The 24,790-nt window shown below is 56.2% G+C and overlaps 2 protein-coding genes across 4 annotated transcripts; one reads left to right on the top strand and one right to left on the bottom strand.

Moving 5' to 3' along the window:
• Positions 1–2,977: 2,977 nt before the first annotated feature.
• On the bottom strand, positions 2,978–7,187 carry Dohh (deoxyhypusine hydroxylase). 3 transcript variants are annotated; one of them, XM_028771791.1, is made up of 5 exons: positions 7,026–7,187; positions 5,222–5,550; positions 4,724–4,800; positions 3,831–4,071; positions 2,978–3,655 (listed from the first exon to the last, which is right to left on the bottom strand). In XM_028771791.1, exons 2-5 carry the CDS (start codon positions 5,493–5,495, stop codon positions 3,339–3,341), a joined length of 909 nt encoding a protein of 302 aa, XP_028627624.1. In that variant the 5' UTR covers positions 5,496–5,550; positions 7,026–7,187; the 3' UTR covers positions 2,978–3,338. The 3 variants fall into 3 exon arrangements, with proteins under 3 accessions (XP_028627624.1, XP_028627623.1, XP_028627622.1); XM_028771790.1 differs by having other exon boundaries at positions 5,222–5,553; XM_028771789.1 differs by having other exon boundaries at positions 5,222–6,779.
• A 5,934-nt stretch (positions 7,188–13,121) lies between these two features.
• On the top strand, positions 13,122–24,366 carry Fzr1 (fizzy and cell division cycle 20 related 1). Its single transcript, XM_028771613.1, has 14 exons — positions 13,122–13,206; positions 19,900–20,002; positions 20,147–20,272; positions 20,354–20,417; positions 20,543–20,670; positions 20,829–20,911; positions 21,006–21,189; positions 21,281–21,346; positions 21,848–21,950; positions 22,027–22,211; positions 22,491–22,724; positions 22,960–23,064; positions 23,489–23,581; positions 23,685–24,366. The coding sequence occupies exons 2-14, from the start codon at positions 19,934–19,936 to the stop codon at positions 23,724–23,726; spliced, it is 1,482 nt and encodes a 493-aa protein (XP_028627446.1). The 5' UTR covers positions 13,122–13,206; positions 19,900–19,933; the 3' UTR covers positions 23,727–24,366.
• The last annotated feature ends 424 nt before the right edge of the window (positions 24,367–24,790 follow it).

Below are 24,790 nucleotides of genomic sequence, written 5' to 3' on the forward strand. Positions count from 1 at the left end.
GAAGGAAGGAAGGAAGGAAGGAAGGAAGGAAGGAAGGAAGGAAGGAAGGAAGAAAATGCCAGGGCCTCAGGCTGGCCCAGCCTTGTGGGAGACCCTGGGCTCGGTCCTCTGCATCACAGAAGTCAGGTAGAGTGGCCCAGGCCTGTCATCCCAGCAATCAAGAGGTGGTGCCTGGAGGATCAGGAGTTGAAGGTCATCCTCTGCTATATATCAGGCTTGCCTGGGCTACATGACAACCTGTCTCCAAGTCTTAATAAAGTGGAAGTGGGGTCTGCAATCAGAGCACTCCAGCCTAGGCGGGGGAGTTTTGTGTTTCAGCCAGCCAAACCCTGTGTTGTACACAGACATGTCACATTCACAGGTGGCCCAACTGAGGCAGAACTGCCGAGCCCACCAGCGTTGCATGTGCTGTCCTCCAGGTCAGTCCAGCGGCCAAAAGTTGGTTTGCACCGGCGGCTCCCTGAAGGCGATGGAAGTGCGGCGAGGAGCACGGGCGGGGTCCTCCTCCCCGCGCCAGGCCAGGGCCAGCTGAAGATCCAGCTCTTCCAGGTCCTCTGCGGCCAAGCTGTCCCGCAGCTCCCGGGGACCTTCCTCCTGGTCAGGCTTCGGGCCAAAGGCCCAGTCTGCAGGGAAAAGTGGCTGGGAAGGGCGTGGCTGGCCACCCGGAACCCTGACCACGCCCACCCTCGGCCTGACCCTGGCCTGGACCTGAGCTCCATCCCATGCTACCCGTGACCCCAGCCCAGGATGGATTAGGCGGGAACGTGGCTCACCAGCCAGGTCATGAGCTAAATCTTTGATGAGGTGGCCAACGATGGCATAGGCCACGGCCACCACCAGGATAGCGGCCATCAGCAGATACAGGGCATAGCGAGGCAGACGGATGGCGTCCAGCGCGGGCGGCCGGTACTCCTCATACATCGGAGGGGCTGGGCTCCAGTCCTCGGCCTCTCTTTCATCCACTGACCCTGCCATGGCTGGGACACCTTCAACAGGAGCCCGAGGGAGGTGACCCACACACGGGAGTATTAGGGGATGAGCTAAAAGGATTAGGACAGCTTCTCCAGGCCATCTGTCCAGATCAGTGGTGAATCCCTGGTCCCCTCACTAGAAGTGACGCTGGCGTCCAGTTCTCTGCCCAGGCACAGGCGCAGGCTAGGCAGAGAGCTCTCCTGTGCAAAGCTCTGGGGCAGCCGGGAGCCTGGTACTCTGCAGGGGGCGCATACTGCTGTGGCCGCCCGAGCAATGGAGGGTCAGAATGGGGACTGTGCAGGGTGGACAGGGCTGGGTGGGACCCAAGGGTAGCTGCAGGCAAAGTGCACCCTGCTCAGGGGTGTCCTCTAGCAGCTCCTGTGGGGGAGGACAGGGTGTAGAGTAAGTGGGCCCTAGGATGGAGACCTGAGAGGTTCTAGAAGGCGGCTGAGCACTCTGGGAGAGACGGGGTTCAAGTCCCAGTTTTGAGGGTTGCTCCGTGCTGTGGCTGTCCCAGCTATGGTAGGGTAGACTTCCTTATAGAGCAAGGGGTTGGTCACCACAGGATAGCTAAGCCCATGGACACTGCCTCTGGCTTCAAGTGTTCAGTCATCCTGTATAGGGCCAGCATTCGGGGACAGCAGGGCACTGCAGCCGGGATGGACACCGGACGGTGGTCTTTGCAGTCTGGAACACGAGTTTCATGTCCAAAGAATATGAGGCAGAGGGGGGACAAAGGGGACTTGAGGTGCAGAGAGAACTAGAGGGCCAGGCCGAGAGCGAGCAAAGCCGGGGTCAAGGAGGGGTCACGTGAGGGCGGTGCTCGGGGTCAAGGAGGGGTCACGTGAGGGCGGTGCTACCAGGAGGAAGCTCGGCCAGGTCAGATGGTGGGGAAGTGGGGAAGTGGGGAGGCATCTTAACTTGGTTCTCAGGAGAGCTGCCTTGTGTTCCTGAGACACAGCGGCCACCCATGGTGGCACAAGTTTAAGCCGTGATGGGGAGAAATGGGAGGTAAGGAAGTTTGAGTCTAGAGTGGGTACAAACTTAAGTGAGGGGACTTGGCAACCTCTCTGTGCTATGAATGCAAAGTAACTACCAGGAAGAGTGGCACCCAGGAGACTGAGGCAAGAAGGCTGCCATGAGTTTGGCTAGCCTGGGCTACACACTGCTATTTTTTTTTAAGCTGGACATGATGATTCCCACCTGCTATCACAGAGGCAGCAAGGGAGCAAGACTCGTTGTTTGCTACCCTTCAGGTTGGAGTTCAAGGCCAGACTGGGCTACCTGAGACCCAGCCTTGTCGGTAAGAGCACTGGATGCTCCTGCACAGGACCTGGTGTTCGATTCCCAGGCCCACATGTCTAAAGAACATGCTTAGCTCAGGTTAAGGTTCTCACTGCGCAACTGTGAGGGCCTGAACTCACATCCCCAGCATTTATGGAAAAGCCAGGCATGGTGGCCACAGCTGTAACTCCAGCACTGGGGGACTGAAACAGGAGGATGACCCTTGGTAAGTGCTACGGCCCAGCTGACTCAGCTCCAGGTTCAGTGAGATGCCTCAAGCAAGTAAATAAAACAGTAAACAAAACCTAGTACAGCAAAAGTGCCCAGGAGTTACCAACGCCAACCAGAGTGGCAAGGACACAAGCCAGACTTGCTTTAGAGCCCCGCTTGGTGCAGGCACACCAGCCACAGACCCTTCCTGGGGAGAGCACAGAAGGCAGGGGAGGGCGGGGCCACCCACCAGGTGACATCATGTGCATGGGTATGACACCTGAGTCCCGGGTCTTGGAAGCTGGGACAGATGGCTGTGGGCTGGGTTCTGTGTCAAAAACATTTATAGAGGAGATGGATGGGTCAGGGACCTGGGTATCCCAGCTAGCATGGAATTCTGGGAGCCTGGGTAGGAATCCACAGTACGGACTCTTAGCTGTACCACTGAACCCCTTCCTCTGTGACACCCCCAAAGGCCACATGACAGTCCGCACACAGCAGGAGCCAGCACTCGTGAAAAATCACTTATTTTATTCACGCAACACCCTGGGGCTGGCTGGCACCCCACACCCGATCCAGGTCCCACAATTTTCTCAACAGCTTCCTGAGCTGGGTCATTCCCAATGCCTGCCAGCTTCCGCGCTGCCATCTGTGCTGGTGTGGAGGGCACAAGACAGTCACTGAGCAGACAGCACCAGGGTGGCACCGCCCACCAGAACCCAGCAAGGCAGGGACGGAGGGAAGAGTGGGAAACAAGGACCCTCAGCTGCTCAGCTCCCTAAATCTGGGTGAGAGGCACAGCAGGCAGAGTGCCACACACAGCACATGTGGCCAGGGCTGGGACCAGGTGACAGAGTTCCGGCGGTGCCAGGTTAGGGTGGTGACCGCAGGCGCTCCAGCCCGTCTGCATACTGGAAGTCCTGGCCGTTCGCGTGCTCATACATGTCCAGTGCCACCTCACAGCTCTCCCGCACCACCTGCTCGGGGTCCGTGATGTGCTCCCGCAGTGCAGCCAGGCAGGCAGGCTTGGCGATGGCGCCCAGGGCCTCTGCGCACTCATGTCGTACCATGGGGCTCTCGGTGGTCCGTGCCAACGTGGCTGCCAGCTCTGACACGGCCGCCTCGTGCTGCAGCTGACCCAGCACGTAGCCCACCTCATGACGGAAGAGCACACTGCCACAGCGCAGGCCTGTGAGGCAAGGGACAGGTAAGGACAGCTGGCAGGAAAGGGTGGGACCCAGCAAGACCACTATGGTCAGATGCCCAGCGCAAGTCCCCAGGGTGTGTGGGAGAAGATGGCCCTGGGAGTCATAGCTGCCCCTCAGGCTGCACACGAGATCACCCGGGGCCCAACCCAGCCTTACCGTCAGCCAGGGCCAGGGCGGCCTCCTCACCACCCACATTGCGCAGGGCAAACATGGCACGATACCGCTCAAAGAGGGGCCGCCCCTCGTCCAACAGGGCCTCCCGCAGCCGCCCCACATCCTGCTCTGCTGCAGGAGGCGCTGGGTCCACTGAGAGGTAGGGTCCGGTCCATGCGGCCTCCCCCGGATGCTGTTGCAGCCACTCAAGACGGCCAATGGCGAGCTGGCATGTCTCAGCCACCTGCAAGTAGACAGAGGCAGCTCTGGGTCCCTGATGCTGGGGACATGGGGTACTTGTCTCCCCCATTCTCCTAGACTTATGGCCGAGCCAGGCATAGTGGCTTCAGGGTGGACATACACCAGAGCGACATGAGCAGGCACCGGGGATGGGGGGAGACCTGGGGGAACACAGCAATCTGTGCAAAGGCCCTGGGACTGGACATCGAAGAAAAAGCAAGGGGTGTGAGAAGCAGGAGGGAAGGCAAGGGACAGCCTCACGCCTGGAGCCCATTCACTAGAACAAAGGTGGAGATGAGAGGCGAGCCGGCAGCCTCGGGTGCAGTACCTGCACGGCACACCCTCACACACTGCACTTCCACTCCCATGGCGCAGCATGGACAGACCTTCAGAACAAGTTCAGTGAGACAGACTCCATAACAGCAGTGTGAGGACAGAGGGATCAAGGGGAGAAAGGAGCTTTGTGGGTGCAGTGTGAGCAAGGGGAAGAGCCAGACAGGTCACAGGCGTCGGCAGTCACCGCACAAGGGGAGAAGTCAAATTCCCAGGGCTGGGGACCCAGAGCTGTGGGGAGACCCTGCCCACCTGCCCTGCCTTCACCCGGTCCATCTCGAGAGGATCCTTTTCCAGGAGGTTGCCCTGGCAAGTTTCCTCACCTCAACTACTGGGTCGGTGGAATACTGCTTCAGGAGGCCTAGAACTTCCGGGTTACCGATTGCCCCCAGGGCCTCCCCTGTGGAGACAAATCAGCAGAAAGGGGCTGCTTGATGCCCAACACCTGACTGCTCTCCCAGGCCACAGCTGGCCTACAGCCTCTGCGCTGCTCAATCAGAAGCCTTATGGAGTTGGCCTACTGGGTGTAAAGCCACCCACCCCAGCCAGTGCCCCTGGGCAGACTGAGAAATCATCTCTAGACCGGACTGGCAAACCAAACAGACTTTGGGCCAAAAGGGACAGCATGTGCCAAGGCCCTGAAGCCACGAACAGGCTGGCATGGGATCCAGCTCTGCTGCTGGGACATGAGTGCCCCCGCCCCCACCCGTTTGCTGTCCACAGGGCTGTGTGCTCCCATCTTCTTCAGGCCCTCCCTGCAGCTGCCCCTACCTGTGTCCCAGAGCCAGAGCTGAACACACCATCGAGCGGCCCATACGCACCTGCCTCGTGACGGACCATGGGCTCCTGGTTCCTGTCCTGCAGCACAGCCACCAGCACAGGGACGGCCCGTGGGTCCCTCATCTGGCCCAGGCAGTAGGCTAGCTCATGCTTCAGAAGGGCAGAGCTGTCCTCAAAGCCCCGGCTGATCCAGGCGATAGCATCAGGACCACCAAGTCCCCGCAGTGTAAACAGGGCACGGAAGCGGACCTGCAGGGGCTGCTTGGGGTCCACTAAGGTCTTGCCAATGGCGGCTACCTCCTGCTCCGTGACCATGGCAGCAGCCTCCCCAGCACGCGATCTGCAGGGCCGGGTTCGTGGCAGCAGAAACCTGCTGTAGAAAAAGGAGAAGCCCCATGCTATGGCACACACCTGCACACCTGCCATTCAAGCCCTGGGATGCTGAGGCAGAAGGATCCCGGAGTTTCAGGCCACAGAACTTTCTCCACATCCAGCACCCTCCACCAAGCGGGGTTGAGGGGTGGGGGGAGCCAGAGCACTCTTCCTGGCCATCTTGGTCATTGGCAACGGCTTCACAGTCCAGTGCAGCCCATGGTTTCTGCTATGCAGTTCAAGTAAGTTACTTTCTGACTCTGGGCTTCTCCCCTGTGTATCTGTCACGAGCTCCACACAATGTCCAGAGAGGCACGAACAGAAGCCAGGCCCCGGGCATGCAGAGCTAGCCTTGAATCATGCTCCCAGTTGGGAGGCTGGTCCTGGAGGATCTCCCCAGTCCCAGTGACCTCACGTCCTGGGACTCAACCCTGGAACTGAGAACAGGCACCTTCAGGACAGCTTAGATGACAGATCTAGAAACTCTTGTCAGTTGCAAAATGGATCTCATCCCTGCCTAGAGTAATCTCCCACGACACCGTATTTCTGGAGGCTCCCCTGTGGGATACACTTCATCCCCCCTCCTCCTGCCTTTGCAGAGCGTTTACCCTCTGCATAGAACTCATAGATGCAGGACAACACACCCACACAGGTGTTTTCCTTCACGGATGAATTAACATGGAACCAGATGTCGTCGGATAGAAGAGGGGCGGCCCCTGTCAGCCATGTAGACACCAGCAAAGACTGCGGCAGATGCATACAGAACAAACTGGACTAACAGGCTGTGGCAGGCTGAAGGCATTCTGGGCTCTGAGCCCATCCAGAGGTCCCTGGGTTTAAAGAGGCAGGTGTGGCTGCCTCACCACTGATGTCCATCGTAAGACAGTCACATCTTGGAAATGGACTTAACCAGCACACATAAGCAGGTCCACGGGAGCTGGCAGCCACTGCGTGGCAGTAAGACTCACCTCCCGACTTACCCAGAGCAACAAGAAAGGAGACCAAGGACTTCGTGGGTCCAAGAGTGCTGCTCTAGGGATGCGGCCTCCCGCTAATTCAAAAGGCTCCAGGCTGGGCAGGCCCGGGAAGAAGATGCTGAGGCAGTAGGATTACCGGTCCCAGGAGATCCTGTCTCTAAATACTAGAGCTGAGTGGTCAAACGCGGGCCCGGCCTGCACGAAGCCGCAGCTCACCCCAGCACCGGCGAGCCCCGGCCCGGCGGCAAACCTGTCAGTACAACACCAGGTCGGAGGAGGCTAGAGGGGCCATTCGTAGCCACACAGTGTGTTGAAGGCTAGCCTGGGCTACAAGATACCCTGTGTCAAATCAAATACCCGAGTAAAAGGGGGCAAAGTCGTCCAATTCCCCACGGGAAGCCTGGCGGCGCCTCGGGGTCCCTCAAGGGCAATCCCCGGGCAGCGAGTACCTCAAGGCGGAAGTCCCCCGCAGCGGGGCGCCTCCGACTCTGCTTACCGTGCTTTCGGCTACCGAGACTCGTCTATGAGCTCCGCACACTCCGGACAGGTCAAAGTGGGTCGCAGCCACGGCGTCGAGAGCAAGTCAGCTGACGCGCCTCGCGCGTCGTCCGCTGGATGCCGCCATCTTGATGGCCACGTGACCAGGTCGGGCGGAACCATCGCCGCAACTACGGGTGTCCACACACGGAACGGTATGGCGGCGACGCCCCAGGTCTGGCCTAAGAGCCGGAGAAGTGACTTCCGGTCTTCCTCCGGAAGGAGTCCTTCCGACTGCCCCCCATAGAGAAAATGGTTTCATCCTATTCAAAGGGCACTATCTGGATAGAGCATGCGCAGGACCTAGTGGGCGTGGGTATGTTCTAGGGGGCGCGGCCAATGGTCTCCGGGACCAAAACAAACGGAGAAAAAGAAATGGGAGATAAACAGGGGCTCCGAAGCCGGGCGGTGGCGGCGCACGCCTTGAATCCCAGCACTTGGGAGGCAGAGGCAGGTGGATCTGTAGTCTACAGAGGCCAGCCTGATCTACAGAGCGAATTCCAGGACAGCCAGGGCTACACAGAGAAACCCTGTCTCGAAAAACCAAAAAACAAAACAAAACAAACAGGGGTTCCGAGCAGCCTCAGCAGTGAGGGCACTTGCCGTCAATTCGAGGACATGAGTTCGATCCCGGGGATCGACAGGGTATATGGCAGTGACATGACCATAAAATCAAAGTTTAGAATCTTAAATATATGTGTGTGGAAATGTCATGAAGTTCCTTACTTTTATAATGATTGTTTTATGTGCATTGGTGTTTTGCCTGGATGTGTGTCTGTGTGACGGCGTCAGCTCTCCTGGAACTGGAGTCACAGAGAGTCGTGAGTCACCATGTGGGTGCTGGGAACTGAACCTGGGTCCTCTGGAAGAGTACAATCAACCACTGAGCATGTCTCCAGCCCGTGAAGTCCATTATTACATAATTATGTAATTTTTTTATTTTTTCGAGGCAGGGTTTCTCTGTGTAGCTCTGGCTGTCCTGGAACTCACTCTGTAGACCAGGCTGGCCTCGAACTCAGAAATCCACCTGCCTCTGCCTCCCACGTGCTGGGATTAAAGGCGTGCGCCACCACTGCCCGGCTATACTTATGTAAATTTAATTTATGGTAATAACAATGTTTTAAAAATAAAAATGAAATAAAGACAATATATATACACTATATATCAGAATGCTAACGGGAAGCCTGTTATATATATATATATATATATATATATATATATATATAATGTATATATGTATATGTACATATGTGTGTGTATATATGTGTGTGTGTGTGTAAAATGCAGACATGAGTGCATACAATAAAAATACACAATGTATAAGCTAAAAAACTCAAAGTAAAATGAACATTAGACTCGGAATGAATTTTTAAAGCATTTTCTTACTGGGCACACTGCATCACATCTTTAAATCCCAGCACTCAGGAGGCAGAGGCAGGAGGAACTCTGAGAGAGCGAGGCCAGGTCTACACAGCAAGTTCCAGCCAGGAGTTCACAGTGAAAACATACCTTAAATATAAGTGACAATCACGTCCGATCTGTGCTAGGTCCTCCACGGCCCAACAGTGTGGATGGGGACAATGGAGCAGACACTGCTGGGCCCAGGTGCACCTTTTGATTTCTTGGTTGGATTTCTTCTCTGGATGTTTGGGGTTTCTGTTGTTGTTGTTGTTTTGTTGAGTTTTTAAAATATTTTATTTATTTCATATATTTGAGTATACTGTAGCTGTTTTGGACACACCATAAGAGGGCATCAGATCCCATTACAGATGGTTGTGAGCCACCATGTGGTTGCTGGGAATTGAACTAAGGCCCTCAGGAAGAGCAGTCAGTGCTCTTAACCGCTGAGCCATCTCTCCAGCCCTGGATGTTTGTTTTTGAGACCAGCATCTTGCTCTGCAGCCCAGGGCTGGGCTCCAACATGGGACACTGCCCCCTAAGTTCTGGGAGCACAGACCACAACCATCCACAAACATCCTGTGGGCTCTACAAGTTGGCTTCCCCAGGTGAGGTGGTGTGTGTGGAGGCAGGAGGATGCCAGGAACACACTGGCCCACCAGCCTGCTCCAATGGGTGAGCCCCAGGTTGAGTGAAAGACCAGGTTTCAAAACATAAGATGGAAAGCAATTGAGGAAGATGCACAGGAACACACACACACACACACACACACACACACACACACGCATGCATGGCTGCAGATAACGGACTGAAAGCTTGCCATGGGGCACAGATGCATGTTTACATGAAGTTTCAGGAAAGGCTGTGGGTGCAGTAGTAGATGGTAGGATCGAGTGATATCAGTGTGACCCAGCCCACATACCAGCCAATGGAAAGGGCTGGACCCTGGGGTGCAGGAAGCAGATATGAATTCAGAGCTTGGCATGCTGCCCTGGGAGGGACTGAGAGCAGAGAACACTGCCCAGCAGCCATGACTTCCCTTCAGCAGCTAAGGTTGGTTAGCTAGCAGTGATTAGTGTGCAGCCACACCACTCCTATCTTTGAAAGTACACGACTGGCTTCTGTTAGCTGAGCAGTGGTGGCGCATGCCTTTAATCCCAGCACTCTGGAGGCAGAAGCAGGTGGAACTCTAATTTGAGGACAGCCTGGTCTACAGAGTGAATCCAGAACAGCCAGGCTTAAAAACAGTAAACCCTGTCTTGAAAACAAAGCAGACAAGAGTGGGGTTTTTGTTGTTGAAATGAACGCTATGTCTCTCCTGCCTCAGGGGCCTGGCTGTGGGATCACAAGTCATTGAGATTGGCTCTGTTGTCATTTTGTTACATTTATGGGTGGATCACATATGCCAAGAGGCCATGTGAGGAAGTCAGCCCCTCCTTCCACCATATGTGTTCTGAGAAGCAAACTCAGGTCCCTTAGCTTGGTGGCAAGCCTTTGCTTGCTCAGTCATCTTGCCGGCCCCATGACTTGAGATCTGAGCTCCTATCTCCTGTCTGCAGGGCAGGTATGATACCCACTGTACCATAGGCCATGCCTCTAATTTTTATAAATTCTTTCATCTATTTATGCTTTGACAACAGAGCCAGGTAGAGTAGGGCTGTGTGCCACTGCAGCCCGGACAGGCCAGCCTGTAGCTATGCATTTGCTGAGGTCTGTCAGCTCAGGTTCCAGGCAGCCCAGGACCGAAGCAGGGGCCTGCAGGTGCTCTGCAAGCCACTACATGGGGGTATATTCTGTGCACCCTGGCAGGCTGGTGCAGGCTTCTCCACTACCACATCCAGTTCTGTCTTCTCCAGATCCAGGGACCAGACTTTTCTGCCCTGTCTCCCATCAGTTATGCCAAGGTAATCAAACAATAAAATTTAGCAAAGGAATAGATTAATAAACTTTGCTATATCATCAAAATAACTTTTCAGTCTTTGTTCTCTTTTAAAGGGCTGGTATGTGTGTATCTTCATGAGTTTATGTGGAACACATTTGTGCAGTAGCATCAGAGGCCAGAAATGGCATCACATTCCCCTGGAGTCATGGATGGCTGTGAGTCACCACATGGCTGCTGCGAGCTGAACCTAGGTCCTCTGCAGGAGCCGGTGCTATAATCTCAGAGCCATTAATCCAGCCCAAGTGGGGCTCCCGATCCTCCTGACTCCACGCCCCAGTGCTGGGGTGATAGGCGAGTTCCACCCGGCCTGATCTGTGCCGAGCTAATGGTGTAGGGATAGTACGTCCAGGTAAGGGCCCAGACCTGGCCTATAAGTGCATTTTAATTTATTTTTTGGTGGGTGCTAAGCATAGGACCTCATTCATGTTAGGCAAACACTCCTATTGAGATTCAGTTCCAGGCCGGGCGGTGGTGGCGCACGCCTTTAATCCCAGCACTTGGGAGGCAGAGGCTGGCGGATTTCTGGGTTTGAGGCCAGCCTGGTCTACAGAGTGAGTTCCAGGACAGCCAGGGCTACACAGAGGAACCCTGTCTCGAAAAACCAAAAAAAAAAAAAAAAAGAGAGAGAGAGAGAGAGAGAGAGAGATACAGTTCCAGTTGTATTTATTATTTACTCCAGTATTCCCAGTTATATTACTTGAAATCTTTAAATGTACAATGTTCCTGTGGAGACCAACTGAAAAGGAGTCCATTCTCTCCTTCCTCTGCATGCCCTGGGAACAACACTCAACATTTCAGGCTTGGCAGAAAGCACCGTTACCAGCTCCTTCATTATTTGTTTTGAGCCAGGGTCTCCCTGAACGCCCTAACTTCTCACCTGAACCTCCTCCAGCCTCTGGCACCATGAATCTCCTTCCCATCTCTGACATTTCCTGTCAGAGTCCACAAGGTGGGTGTGACACTGTGTCTGGCCCTCTCACTGAGCACAGTGTCCTTTTGGGTCTCCCTGCTTCATTAGATCCCTGGCCTTTTTCATGGCTATGTTATGTTTCACTGTTTGTTACCTTCTCCAGAGGGTGGGCACTAGATTCTGAGTAAGGGGTGTCCATGTTCCTATAGGAGACTGAGTGGTGGTTGCACTTGCAGAGGCCTGGTCTTGAGTCATAGCTGTCCATTTTGGTTTCTGAACAGCTGCCAGCCCCTCTCTTGCTTTGGCTATGGATATCACAACCTGCCCAGTAAGGAGAATGGCCCAACTTCCCCTGAAGCCTTGTGGTATGATTTGTTTTGTTTTTGCATTATGTTGGACTTGAGTGGACCCCACAGGAAGAATGGTCAGCCACGGGAATCTGAGATTGCTGTGTGTGCCGAACAGCAGAGGTCCCTTGGACAACCCGTTCCTGCTCTGTCCACTGAACTCAGCCCAAAGCTCACCCTTTGCCCTACATGTATTTAATTTTTTAAAAGTTCTATTTGTGCCTGTTGGTGGTGGTGCACGCTTTTGATCCCAGATCTTGGGAGGTAGAGGCAGGTGGATCCAGTCTGAGTTTGATGCCAGCCTGGTCTGCAGAGCAAGTTCCAGGAGAGACAGGGCTACACCGAGAGACCCTAACTCGAAAAACCAAAAAGAACCCCAAACAACAGCAACAAAACCTAACCCTATTTGTTTAGTGTGTGTCATTTAGGCAGGGGCTGGCACAGGTGTGCCGGTGGGATGGCCAGAGGTACACCTTGCAGGAGTCGGTTCTCGCCCTCTACCAAGTGGCTCTGGGTATTAAACTCGGCTCCACTTGGCTTAGCTGCAATCACTCTACCTTCTACACCTTGAGGGTTAGTTCCAGCTGTCATCATTTGGGCGTCTGAAGTAGAGGCATGATAAATATTTTTTGAGGCTGGGGGTAAGTGTCTCATAGCCATTTTAGAAATGCGGAAGTTGAGGCTGGAGGATTTCAGCTCGAGGCTAGAGAGAGGTATCTCGAAAAATTAAAGCAATAAATGCACAGTGAGTAACCAGCAGCGTCTGCACGCTGGGCGCCATCCATGGGGTAGTCACCTGACTGTTGAGTGAATCATAGCTTCAGGGAGTCGCGCCCCATTTCTTCCCCAAACGGGAGCCGCGCCTTCCTCGGCGCCCAGTTACTCGTGGGTGGTTTTTTTTTTTTCCCTTCCATCCTTAGTCTCCAGCTTCCCGAAGTGCTCTTCCCTGCACGGTTGCCCCGGGCAACGAGTGCCGCCTCGTTTCCTGTATTGATTTAAATCCTGAAGGACGTCCCATACTCCCGAGCTGCTCCGCGCTGGGGCGCGCAGGCGCAGCTGTACAGGGTGGGCACGAGCACTGCAAGGGTGGGCGTGTCCAGGAGGCGTGGCCTCAAGGAACAGGGACAGAGGCGGTGCGGGGGCGTGTCCCAGGAGAGGCGTTGGTGACTCGAGGGGCGTGACTACAGCTCAGGGCACAGGGGGTTGGCGGGAGAGCTGTGCGTGGTGGGCGGTAAGCGTGGCTGAGGGTGTGGCTTGCTCACGGGAAAACCGTGGCGGCGCTAGGGGGCGGGCCCGGGGGCGTGGCTTAGGCGCGGTGACGCGCTGGGCGGCGGGGCCGGTCGCGGGCGCGCGCGCGGCCTGCGGGACAGACTGGGGGAGGGAGTCGGGTTGCCGCTGAGTGCCGCCATATTAGCGACCGCGGAGGCCGGGGGATTCCCGTGAACGGCGGCGGCGGCGGGGCCTGGCGCAGCGGCGGGTACTCGAGCGGGCGCGTCGTGTTCCTGGGACCGGCGGGAGCCGGCTGGCGACCGGAGCGAGGCAGGTGAGGACACGGGTGACTCGGGGACCCGCCCCCCAGCCGACCCCTTCCTTCTCAGGGACCCCAGTGCTGCCTGACCCTGAGCCCCACACCCCAGAGGCCTCCAGTTCGGGCCCCGACCCGCCAGCTCTCTGAGTCTGCCAGAGTCCTCCGTCCCCAGAGCTCTGCTCTGAACCGAGCTCTCCTCGAACGCAGGGCACCACCCGTGCTGCTCCCCTCACCCCAGAATGCAAGCCCACCTCCCAGGTGAGGCCCCGCGTCCCCTCACCGCGCGTCCCCTCACCCGGCGACCTCACCTTGACCTCGCCCTGTCCATCACAGCAGTCATCCCCAGAGCCTTGTTCTGAACACAGCAATGTCCGAATCCGAAGCATCCCACGTGTTGCCACTCGGGACCCTAGGTCAGGCTCCTTGCACCCCCAAATCCAGGTCACCCTTTAGCACTTCCACCAAAACCGTAGAATGCGGATGAGGTCCTGAGTCAGATCCCAGAGTGATCTGTCCCCAGTGACCTCGCCCTGTCTTCACCACTCTGTATTCTTTTGAGCTCTGTACCCCCAAATTTAGGCGTTCTCCCCCAAGCTAATCACTGGAGACTCTACAACTGCAAACCATTCATCTGCACCCTGTTGACGTCCAAATGTAAATCCCCCTGCCTCAGACGCTCCCTACATCCAAACTGGGATCTTAGTCAACCTCCAGAAGCCACAGTCACATCCAGGAGTGCCCCAGTGGAAGGGATTGTGGAGTAAATCTGCCATATAACACCTAGTGGTTCAGCCAACAACCAGGTGTCTCATCTCAGGGGAGACATGGTCAGAAACCACAGACATTCTGTGTCCCCAAACCCACCACATGCCCTCTCAAATCTGAACCTCCACTCTGTCTCCAAATGCAAGTCCAGGTCCCTCCATCCTCTGCCCAGACCCAAAGCCATTGTCCCCTACAGAGCCCTCAAATCAGCCTACTAACTTCATTTGTCTCTGGCTGTAAGCCTGACACCACCCCCTGCAGAGGTATTGCCTTCCTACCATGCTCCCCCAAATTCAAGTATGTCCCCCCACCCCACCCCGTGAGAGGTGACCTCATCCTCTGGCTGCTGAGTCCTGGCTCTTTCCTGTAGTGTGGATGAGCGTGATTCTCCAGTGAAGATTCACCCAGAACAGAGAATACCTCTGGCTCTGGGGACCGGGGCTTGGAGAGAGAGGGAGTTTGGTGGCTGTGGCTCTCAGGGAGCCGGGATGGCATGTGTTGTGAATATGGATCTCAGGTGTGGATTTGGTGCTTGTGGATTTAGTCCATGGCTTCTGGGTCACTGGCTTGTTCAATGGTGTCTTCTCTTTGCCAGTGCTAGCCCTTTTGCTTCCTTCGGCTAGAGGGTCAGGGGCCAAGTATGCACTGCAGGAGTCTTGGTGTGTTTTATTTCCTGGTTCTGGGCATGAAACCTAAGGCCTTTGCTCATGCTTAGAAGAGAGAGGTCACCAGTGAGCCACGCCCCAGCCCCTCACTGGGAGATTCTAGGCAGGGGCTCCACCCTGGCCACGCCCATAGCCTCTTTACCTTTAAAATTTGTTCTTAAAAATGTATGTGGATACTGGGCAGTAGTGGTTCATGTAAAGGGAAAGGTAGGCAGATTTCTGAGTTTGAGGCCAGCCTGGTCTACAGAGTAAGTTCCAGGAGAGTCAGGGCTACACAGAGAAACTCTTGTCTCCAAAAACAAAACAAAAAAATGATGTGTGGCTTTTTTGCTTGTTATTTTTATGTGTATGGGTAGTTTTCCTGCATGTATGTCTGGGTACCACGTTTGTGCCTGATGCTGGTAGAGACTGGAAGAGGGGGTCAGGTCCCCTGGAACTGAAGGTAAAGACAGTCCTGAGCTGCTGTGTAGGTGCTAGGAATTGAACTTGGTTCTCTGGAAGAGCAGCCAGTGTTCTTTACCACTAAGCCATCTCTGCAGCCCCAAGCTGTGTTTATTTTTATGTATATGTGTGTGTCTGCTTGTCTGTATGTTTGCCACAGGCAGGCAGCACCCACAGAAGCCCAGGGTTGCCGTGTCCTACACCTGGGGGTACAGGTACTTCTGAGTCACTTAGGATGGGTGTTGGGAACCCCAAACCTGGGCTCCTGGCATGTGGTCTTTATGGCTGAACCACCTCTCCAGCCCATTTTTTTTTTTTAAACCATTTGTTTGGTGTGTGTGTGTGTGTGTGTGTGTGTGTGTGTGTGTGTGTTTTCTGGATTTCTCTCAGGCAGGATCTGACTCTTGGACTTTGGACTGCAGAGACTTTCAGTTCTGGGTTATGTAGAAGGAGTGTGATCTGCGGTCTTCTGAAGTCCTGTGAAGATCTGAGAAGGGGCTTGGAATTTTAGAAATTGGCAAATCCCAGGACCTGGGCTGTCTCCTGTGACCCTGAGTGCTGGGGGGGGGGGGGGCGCCAGGGCAGAGCCTCTGCTGCCCCCTTGTGGCGGGTTCCGGCCCCACAGCTGAGGTCCAGGACAGTCTTCCTCGGCCTCCGCCTCCTGCTTGGCCCTTGGCTTAGTTTACTTCATTTAGCTGTTAGGTTCAGTCTGTGGCCCCACACACAAAAGTTGTACATTTTTGGTTGGTTGATTTGTTTGTTTGTTTGTTTGTTTGTTTTGAGACAGGGTTTCTCTGTGTAGCCCTGGCTGTCCTGAAACTCACTCTGTAGACCAGGCTGGCCTCCCAACTTGTAGAGAACTGAGTGTCTCTGCCTCCCAAGTGCTGGTATCAAAAACATGTGTCATCTCTGCCCAACTTGTAGGGGTTTTTGTTTTGTTCTCAACATTTATTTTTTATTTCTTGTGTGTGTGTGTATGTCTGTGTGTGTGTGTCTGTGTGTCTATCTGTGTGTAGGAGGCTGAGGCCAGAGGGACGTTGGATGCTCCAGAGCTGGTTTTAGAGGTGGTCCTCCACCACGGCAGGGTGTGCTGACTCAACACTGTCTGTCTCCGTACCCACTTGTCTCTGTGTGTGTATACGTGCACTCCTGCGTCAGAGGGAGGCTGCAGGGCTGAACTCTGCATCCAGCTCCTGGGTCCCTAGGCTGCAGCTCAGGCTTTGTAGGCTTGGCTGTAGCTGCCTCTGAACCCTCTCACCAGCTGGTTCTTCTGGGTTTTCTTTTTTGTTGTTGTTGTTGTTGTTTTTGTTTTTCGAGACAGGGTTTCTCTGTGTAGCCCTGGCTGTCCTGGAACTCACTCTGTCGACCAGGCTGGCCTCCAACTTAGAAATCCACCTGCCTCTGCGTCCCAAGTGCTGGGATTAAAGGCGTGTGTCACCACTGCCCGGCCTGGGTTTTATTTCTAACCACAGTCTCAGTCTAGCTCAGGCAGCCTAAAACATTCAACAGTCCTCCTGCCTCAGCCTCCAGCATGCCAGGTGGCAGGTATGCCTGGCCCCACAAAGGCTTTGGGGGGATGAGCTGCTGTCCCTGTGACCATCTGGGACTCTGTCTTCACCAGCCTTTCTTTTAGTAAGGTTGATTTTTATTTTTTATATGTTTTTAGATTTTTATCTGCTTGGTGCATGTAACATTCTCACACCCTACATTTGATGAAAACTGGCAATCGTGGTTTTTCTATGTTCATGGGATAGTGTAGCCATCACCTGTATCTAGTTCTAGTTCACCCTCCTGGGCGCCACCCCAGCCTCCAGAGCCTAGAAACCTACTTCTAGAAGCTTCTTGCCATGGTGTCCCTGGTCTGTATCACTGGAGGCTGGAGATGGATACAGGTTTTAGTCACCTGCTCTGCCCTGAGCTGTAGCCAAGCCCCTTATCCCCCATTCCAGTACTGCTACCCCCAGGGTAGCACACATAAAATAAGGTGACACATATGTTACTCTCGGTGACTTGTTCCTCTCTAGCCCATCCCTACTGCAGTGACAGGACCCAGGACACCACACAGAGATGAGCAGTGCGGTACTCCACAGGGGACAGAGCCCTTGTGCCTGCCACAGGAACCTGGGGGCGCAGTATGCGAGGCTTTACACACAGTGGCACACATGAATGATGCACTGGTCCCATGGAGAGCAGTGGTAGGGGTCTCTCCCCACAGGCTGGGGCACCAAACCCCCATTGGCCAGCTCTGAAGGATGTGATGGTCACCTGGAACCTGCCTGGCTAGGATAGGCTGGGACCTGGATGAAGGAGTACATAGGTGTATGTATGTATACTGGGGGTGTTCTTGCACCCTGGGTCCAGGCTGAGTGGGGTGACTTGGTTAGACTGCAGGCACCTGGGGTCCTTGGCTGATGGGAACTGTCAGGTCTCCCTCCGCTAGTCTCCTGTGAGTGGAAGGTGGCTGTTGCCAGCCATGCCAGGGAAGAGTAGGGTGAAAAGGCCTGTGCTTTTGCTGTGTGCCTGGGTAGGGGTGGGGCCAGGGCATCAAGGGCAGTTGTTCTCTAACACTGGGGTCCCTTGAGAGTCTCTTTTGCCCTTCCTGGGAGTGCTCCTGATTATGGGAACGTGCATGCCTGTTGGAACTCAGGGAGCTCCTGACATGGAGTGGGTAGAGGCCAGGATGGACCTCCGCACCCTGCAGGGCCCGCCAAGCCCCACAGAAAGTCACAAGGCCCTGAGGCCACAGTGCAGCACACTGAGTCCCCACACATGGCTGTAGGTGGGCACTTCCCTTCCGTTCCTTGACACACAAGCTGTGGGGACCAGTTTATCACGATCTGTGGCCCCTGGAGGGCATAACCAGTGGTTGGAGGCCAGATGAACTGAACGTGCCTCCTTGGGGAGCTTCCTGGTGGCAGGAGGCGAAGGGCCTTCCTCTGTCCAGGGCCAAGTGTAGGACAGGTGCACAGCAGAGACGGGTGGCTGGGCCCTGGCTCCCGCTAGCGCAGTCTGGGGCAGGCATGGACTGATGCCCTTCACTCCTGAGTGTGCTTGGGCCCGGCTGAGTACCCTGTGACACTGTAGGGTGAGGTCCCGGAGGAGACTGACACACACAGCAGGAAGGTATACAACCCCACCTTCCTGGAGTCTCTGTCCTCCCAGAGTTAGCTTCTCACCTACGGTGGCAAGGTGACACATCTGAACAGCTCCCAGCCTGTGTGTTTTCCAGGTGTAAACAGTCTGGCCTTGAGCTAGTGTACCTGAGGATGGACTTGAACTTCTGATCCTCCAGGAATCCCAGCCCAGGGAGCTGAGGAGGGAGGGTCACGAGTTCCAGAGCAGCCTGAGGTACACAGTGAGCCTATCTTAAGGATGGTGGGTGGATAGAGTGGTGGCCATGGTCCCTGTTGTGGAGCCCACACAGTATAGGCCAAGCACTATGTTCTCCAGGTCACTAGTGCATGTGGACGGGCCTCCCGTGTGGCCGTCTGTTCCCGTCCTCCTCCCCTTGAGCCTGCAACTCTGCAGGGCTCTGTGTGGACTTGCCCACCTCAGGTGAACATCTAGGAGTGCAGTTCTTTGTTTGTTTTAAAGATTCATTTACATGTTTAACATGAGTACGCTGTAGCTGTCTTCAGACACACCAGAAGAGGGCATCAGATCCCATTACAGATGGTTGTGAGCCACCGTGTGGTTGCTGGGAATTGAACTCAGGACCTCTGGAAGAGCAGTCAGTGCTCTTAACCACTGAGCCATCTCTCCAGCCCTAGGAGTGCAATTCTTGGGTCACACAGTTCTCTGACTGTTGAAGGGACTGGAGCTGGAGAAGGAGCTGGGCTCCAGGGCGGCTGGAGGGCTGCTGTTGAGTGAGTCCAGAGCTTCCATGTGGGGAAGGTTCCAGAGAAGGGATGCTGGAGCCCGTCTCCGTCTCCTGTTCTGCTTTTCGTGGGTCACGGTAGTCAGTGTACTCAACCATGAGTGGAGGGAGGCTCACACCTCGTGCCAGGAGCACACGTACACACACGTGTACACACGTGCACTCATGCTGTGGTGTGTGGGGCAGGAGCACACATGCACTCATGCTGTGGTGTGTGGGGCAGGTGCACGCGTACACACACATGCACTCACGCTGCGGTGTGTGGGGCAGGTGCACGCGTACACACACGTGCACTCATGCTGTGGTGTGTGCGGCAGGTAGCAGGGTGGGAAGAAGCTGAAGCCATGGAGCCCTGAGCTGGGTGCTGTCCGAGGCTGTGCTATCAGACAGAGGCTATGGGCTCTGCCGTGGCTGGCCCCGCCCCTCCCATCTCAAGTGTCAGCACAACCAGAGACCGTGGGTCACAGTCGCTCCTGATTCTGAAGGAGGCCCAGTCCCCTGAGTTGCGACTGGGCCCTGGCCCCACCTCCCTCTAGGGACTGAGCCCCACCACACATGCAGCATGATGGGCTGGCCCGGGGCTCTGATGAAATGTCAGAACCAGCATGGAACCCACTAGCCACCCACCGCCTTCCTAAAGGATGTGATCACTGGATATGGTGACATGTACCCAAGGCAGGACAAGCAAGATTTCAGGGTTATCCTTGGCTATACAGAGGGTTGGAGACCAGCATAAGACCTTGTCTCAAAAATAAGTCAGACAGTACTGGCTGAACACAGCACTCAGGAGGCAGAGGTCTGAGTTGAAGGCCAGCCCGTCTCCAGAGCAAGTTTGAGGACAGCCAGGCCTACACCAAGAAACCCTGTCTCCAAACAACATAGATTACAAAAGAGCCCAGCCTGTCCTTCATTGTTGTGTCCCAGAGGCCTGGACTGGCATGTGCTTCTGCTCACCCACAGGCTACCCTCGGCTGCGGGCCCCGCCCCGCCCGCCATGGACCAGGACTATGAGCGAAGGCTCCTGCGACAGATTGTCATCCAAAATGAGAACACGGTGCCCTGTGTGAGTGACAGGGCCGTCCTGTGACATCCCCTAGAACATCATCACCTGCAGATCCTGGAACCATCCGCAGGGGCACTGGGTGTGGGCTGGGGGACCTGCGTGCCACTTGAAGGTCACCCCCACTCAATCCTAAACCCCTCCCAGGTCTCAGAGATTCGGAGAACCCTGACACCAGCCAACTCCCCAGTGTCCTCGCCCAGCAAGCATGGTGACCGCTTCATCCCCTCGCGGGCCGGGGCTAACTGGAGTGTCAACTTCCACAGGATCAACGTGAGTCCCAGGCAGGGCCTGCCACCCTAGGAGAGCACAGCCTCACGCTGTGGTGCCCTCTCACCCGCTCCTCTCCCACAGGAAAATGAGAAGTCCCCCAGCCAGAACCGCAAAGCCAAGGACGCCACCTCCGACAACGGCAAAGGTGAGGGGTCGGCTCCACCCTTCACCACACACCCTGGCAGCTAGTCTGGCCTCCCCCATGCCCTGCCTCTGCAGGTCTCACCCACCTGAGGCACCCCCCCAAACCCTCGCACCCCACCCTTGCAGACGGCCTGGCTTACTCCGCACTGCTGAAGAATGAGTTGCTGGGTGCTGGCATCGAGAAGGTGCAGGACCCACAGACGGAGGACCGGAGGCTGCAGCCGTCCACACCAGAGCACAAGGGTCTCTTTACGGTGAGCCGAGTGGCACCCAGTGGCCTGCGAGGCTGCAGCACTGTGGGACCTGTTCTATCCCTTCTGCGGCTTCTACCGTGTATGTGTCAGCTTTGGGGTGCTCATGGCTCCCCGAGTCATGAGCACAGAAGCCACTCAGCCCCGTGTCCTGCCCCCAGTACTCCCTCAGCAGCAAGCGCTCGAGTCCAGATGATGGCAGTGATGTGTCCCCGTACTCCTTGTCCCCTGTCAGCAACAAAAGGTGAGCCAGGGCTGGGTTTCCAGGTGCCCTGAGACTGGTGGTGGGGACACCGGGGTCTAGGGCAGCGGCAAGCAGCAGCCTGCTGTCACCACAGTCAGAAGCTGCTGCGTTCACCACGGAAGCCCACGCGCAAGATCTCCAAGATTCCCTTCAAGGTGCTGGACGCGCCGGAGCTGCAGGACGACTTCTACCTCAACCTGGTGGACTGGTCCTCACTCAACGTGCTGAGCGTGGGGCTGGGCACCTGCGTGTACCTGTGGAGCGCGTGCACCAGCCAGGTGGGCGCCGGTGCAGCATGGGACCGAGGCTGTCGGGCATACCCAGAAGGGAGGGGTACATCTGCCCCTGACTCTAACCTCCTGCCAACAGGTGACCCGGCTGTGTGACCTCTCTGTAGAAGGGGACTCAGTGACTTCCGTGGGCTGGTCTGAGCGGGTGAGTGCAGAGGACTCAGCCCAGGGGCCACCTGTGTTCCCCACAGATGGAGGAAGGCAGAGCTCAGATGACTAAGTCTGGCTGCTTGCTTCCCCAGTGCTGCCCAGGTGCACACTGTTGTGCCTCAGCCTTCCTTTGGGGACTGCTGTTCCTCTGCGGCTTGGGTGCTGGGATGGAAGTGTGCCCCAGCTAGAGTGGTGGTGGCCAAGTGGTGACATACTGTCACTTTTGTGGCCCAGGGGACTCCACTGCTGGAAAACACTGGGGAGGGCTTAAGCAAAGCACTTTGTAGAAGCAGCCAGAGGCTGATGCTGGAGGATTACCCTTAGTTTGAGGTCAGCCTGGACTATATTTGAGTGTGTGGCTAGCCTGGAATACAGAGTAAGCCCTTGTTATAAAAAGAAAAACAACAAAATGAGCTTACAGAGATAGCCGTGAGTCTCTGTGGAGGATGCAGTGGGTGAGCGTCTCACGGGGCTACTTGGCCACACTGTCACCTAGGGGAACCTGGTCGCCGTGGGCACACACAAGGGCTTTGTGCAGATCTGGGATGCCGGTGCTGGGAAGAAACTGTCCACCCTGGAGGGGCACACAGCGCGAGTGGGTGAGGACCCCTGCCCGGCTGGGCCTTGGGACACAGCCTCTGACCAGGCCAGGGCTAACCTGGTGCCACCCTGTAGGGGCGCTGGCCTGGAATGCTGACCAGTTGTCATCCGGTAGCCGTGACCGCATGATCCTACAGCGGGACATCCGCACACCACCCCTGCAGTCAGAGCGGCGGCTGCAGGGCCACCGGCAGGAAGTGTGTGGCCTAAAGTGGTCCACAGACCACCAACTGCTTGCCTCGGGGGGCAATGACAACAAGGTATGGTCGCATCACCCCATGCTGCCCCAGGAGGCCAGCTGCCTGTCCCTGTGGGTCATCTCAGCTGGGTGACCCATAGAACCTGGGACAAGGATGCATGACCTGATGCCCCCAAGGGAAGGGGTGGTTTTAGAGAGTGCACACAGGTCATGGCCCAGGTATTGGAAACTCATATCTCTGGGGTCATCTTGAGGACCCTGTCCCTAAAGCTGTCCTAGAGGTGTGCACATGTCCCTGGTCCCTGAGTGGGCCTGTGTCACAGCCCTGGCCTGCCTGCAGCTGCTCGTGTGGAACCACTCCAGCCTCAGCCCTGTGCAGCAGTACACGGAGCACCTGGCAGCCGTGAAGGCCATCGCCTGGTCCCCACACCAGCATGGACTGCTGGCATCCGGGGGTGGCACGGCCGACCGCTGCATCCGGTTCTGGAACACTCTGACAGGCCAGCCACTGCAGTGCATTGACACAGGCTCACAAGTGTGCAACCTAGCCTGGTCCAAGCACGCCAACGAGCTGGTAAGTGCACAGTGGGTATGGGGAGGATGAAGAAACAGCCCAGCCCAGAGAGCAGTGAGGCCCCGGGGGCCTGGGGGAGCCTGATAGCTGGGGGACTGTGTGATGCCAGCTTGGGCTGCAGGAATAGGCAGTGTGTCCTGGTCAGTCCCGTCTGTGAGGCACCAGGATGCCACTGAGGGAAGCCCACAGGGAACCCCAGGCCCTCTGCAGCCCCAATGCCTAACCCTTCCACTAGGTGAGCACACACGGCTACTCACAGAACCAGATCCTCGTGTGGAAGTACCCGTCCCTTACACAGGTGGCCAAGCTCACTGGCCACTCGTACCGTGTCCTCTACCTGGTGAGTGTCAGCCATTGCTGCTGCCAGCGTCCTGGGCCCCCCTCTGACAGGCTTCCCTGTGGTGTGCTAGGAAGGTCAAAGAATGCCAGCCTTCCTGCTGTCTGCTTCTAGTCTTAGTAGCAAAGCCACCACTAACAAACCAGTGTGTCACTAACCCAGGATTTGGGAAGTAAGGGAGGCCTGTCCGCCAGAGCTCACTCCACAGGGCACACAAGTTTCAGTGTCCCCTGGCTGCTGGTGGGCTTGGCTCTGTCCTGCCAGGTGTGGGAACCCAGGGATCAGGGCAAGCACCACAGGAGCCTTGTGTGTCCTGTGCCCTAGCCCAGGGTCCATGTCCCCTGGCACCTGCCTGCCTTCTGCCTGTATCCCAGAAGCTGCCTGTTGGAGCTGAAAAATAGCCAGTGCCCTTCTGTCCCTTCTGTAGGCCATGTCCCCTGATGGGGAGGCCATCGTCACTGGAGCTGGAGATGAGACCCTGCGGTTCTGGAATGTTTTCAGCAAAACCCGCTCTACAAAGGTAACAGGGCTGGGTGGTGTGTCCATGCTTGTCCACCTGCTGTTGCACCCTGGGCTCGCACAGTGCCCTGGCACACAGCCAGTCACTTCCATCCCGTTCCCAGGAATCTGTGTCTGTGCTCAACCTCTTCACCCGGATCCGATAGACCCGCAGGCGGGATGTGCAGCCCCACGGGCAGAGATGGAGTAGCCAGCACGCGTGGGCCCTGCTGTACCTGCCGTCCCCAGAGCCATCTGGCGGGCGGGAACCGGGCCAGAGACCCCAGAGTCTCATTAAATGCCTCCTTGTGAGCTGTGGAACCAGTGTCTGGGACGGGAACACGGGGACCCTCAGCCAGACGGACACTTGCGACCTGTTACCTCTGCCCAAGCCATGTTGGACACCGCTGAGCAGGAGGCTGAGGGCCCATCAAACCCCCAAACCCAGTGGGACCTGGGGACCAGAGCCATCGTGTCCCTCCCAACAGCCACCCCAGCTTCACCCAAGCCAGAACATCCTGGGAGGCGCTGGCAGGGACCTGTGACTTTCTAGTTGCATTGACTCCAACTGCATTGCCACCCTGTGTCTGTGTGTGCGCCTCCTGTAACCCTTCCTATGGGTGTCAGCCCTGTCTCCAGCCAGCTGCTTCCTCTGCCTTGTCCGCCTCCTCTTGGCCGCCTTTGAGCTTCCCAGGCCTTCCTGTCTTCAGACCCCATTTCTACTGCCCCTCCTCCCTGGGGAGCCCCAGTGTGGTGGCAGTGGCCTATGGTGTGTGCATGTGTGTATATATGTATTTGTGACACCTTGGGGTCTGTCTCCTGTGTTTTGATGCCTTGTCCCCAAAAATGCTGATGGCCGGAGAAGCCACCAGGACACAGGCTGGCTGACTGCAGGCCTGGGGGGAGTCCCAGCCTCTTGTTGGATTCTTACTTGAAGCCCAAGCTAGTGAGTTCTGCACTCACCAGGGGTCACAACCAGTCCCCAAAACCAAAATGCCCAAATGGGGATCTTAAGATGTCCACAGGTTGGTAGTGTGGCACATGCCTTTAATCCCAGTGCTTGGGAGGCAGAGGCAGGTGGATTTCTGAGTTCAAGGCCAGCCTGGTCTACACAGTGAGTTCTAGGACAGAGATACACAGAGAAACCCTGTCTCGAAAAACCAAAAAAAGAAAAAGAAAAGATGTCCACAGGCCTTTGTGACCTCTGGCTAGAGGGAATCCTGCTGGACAC

Source organism: Grammomys surdaster, unplaced genomic scaffold, assembly GCF_004785775.1.
Source record: "Grammomys surdaster isolate TR1022 unplaced genomic scaffold, NIH_TR_1.0 209, whole genome shotgun sequence".
Lineage (NCBI taxonomy): Eukaryota > Metazoa > Chordata > Mammalia > Rodentia > Muridae > Grammomys > Grammomys surdaster.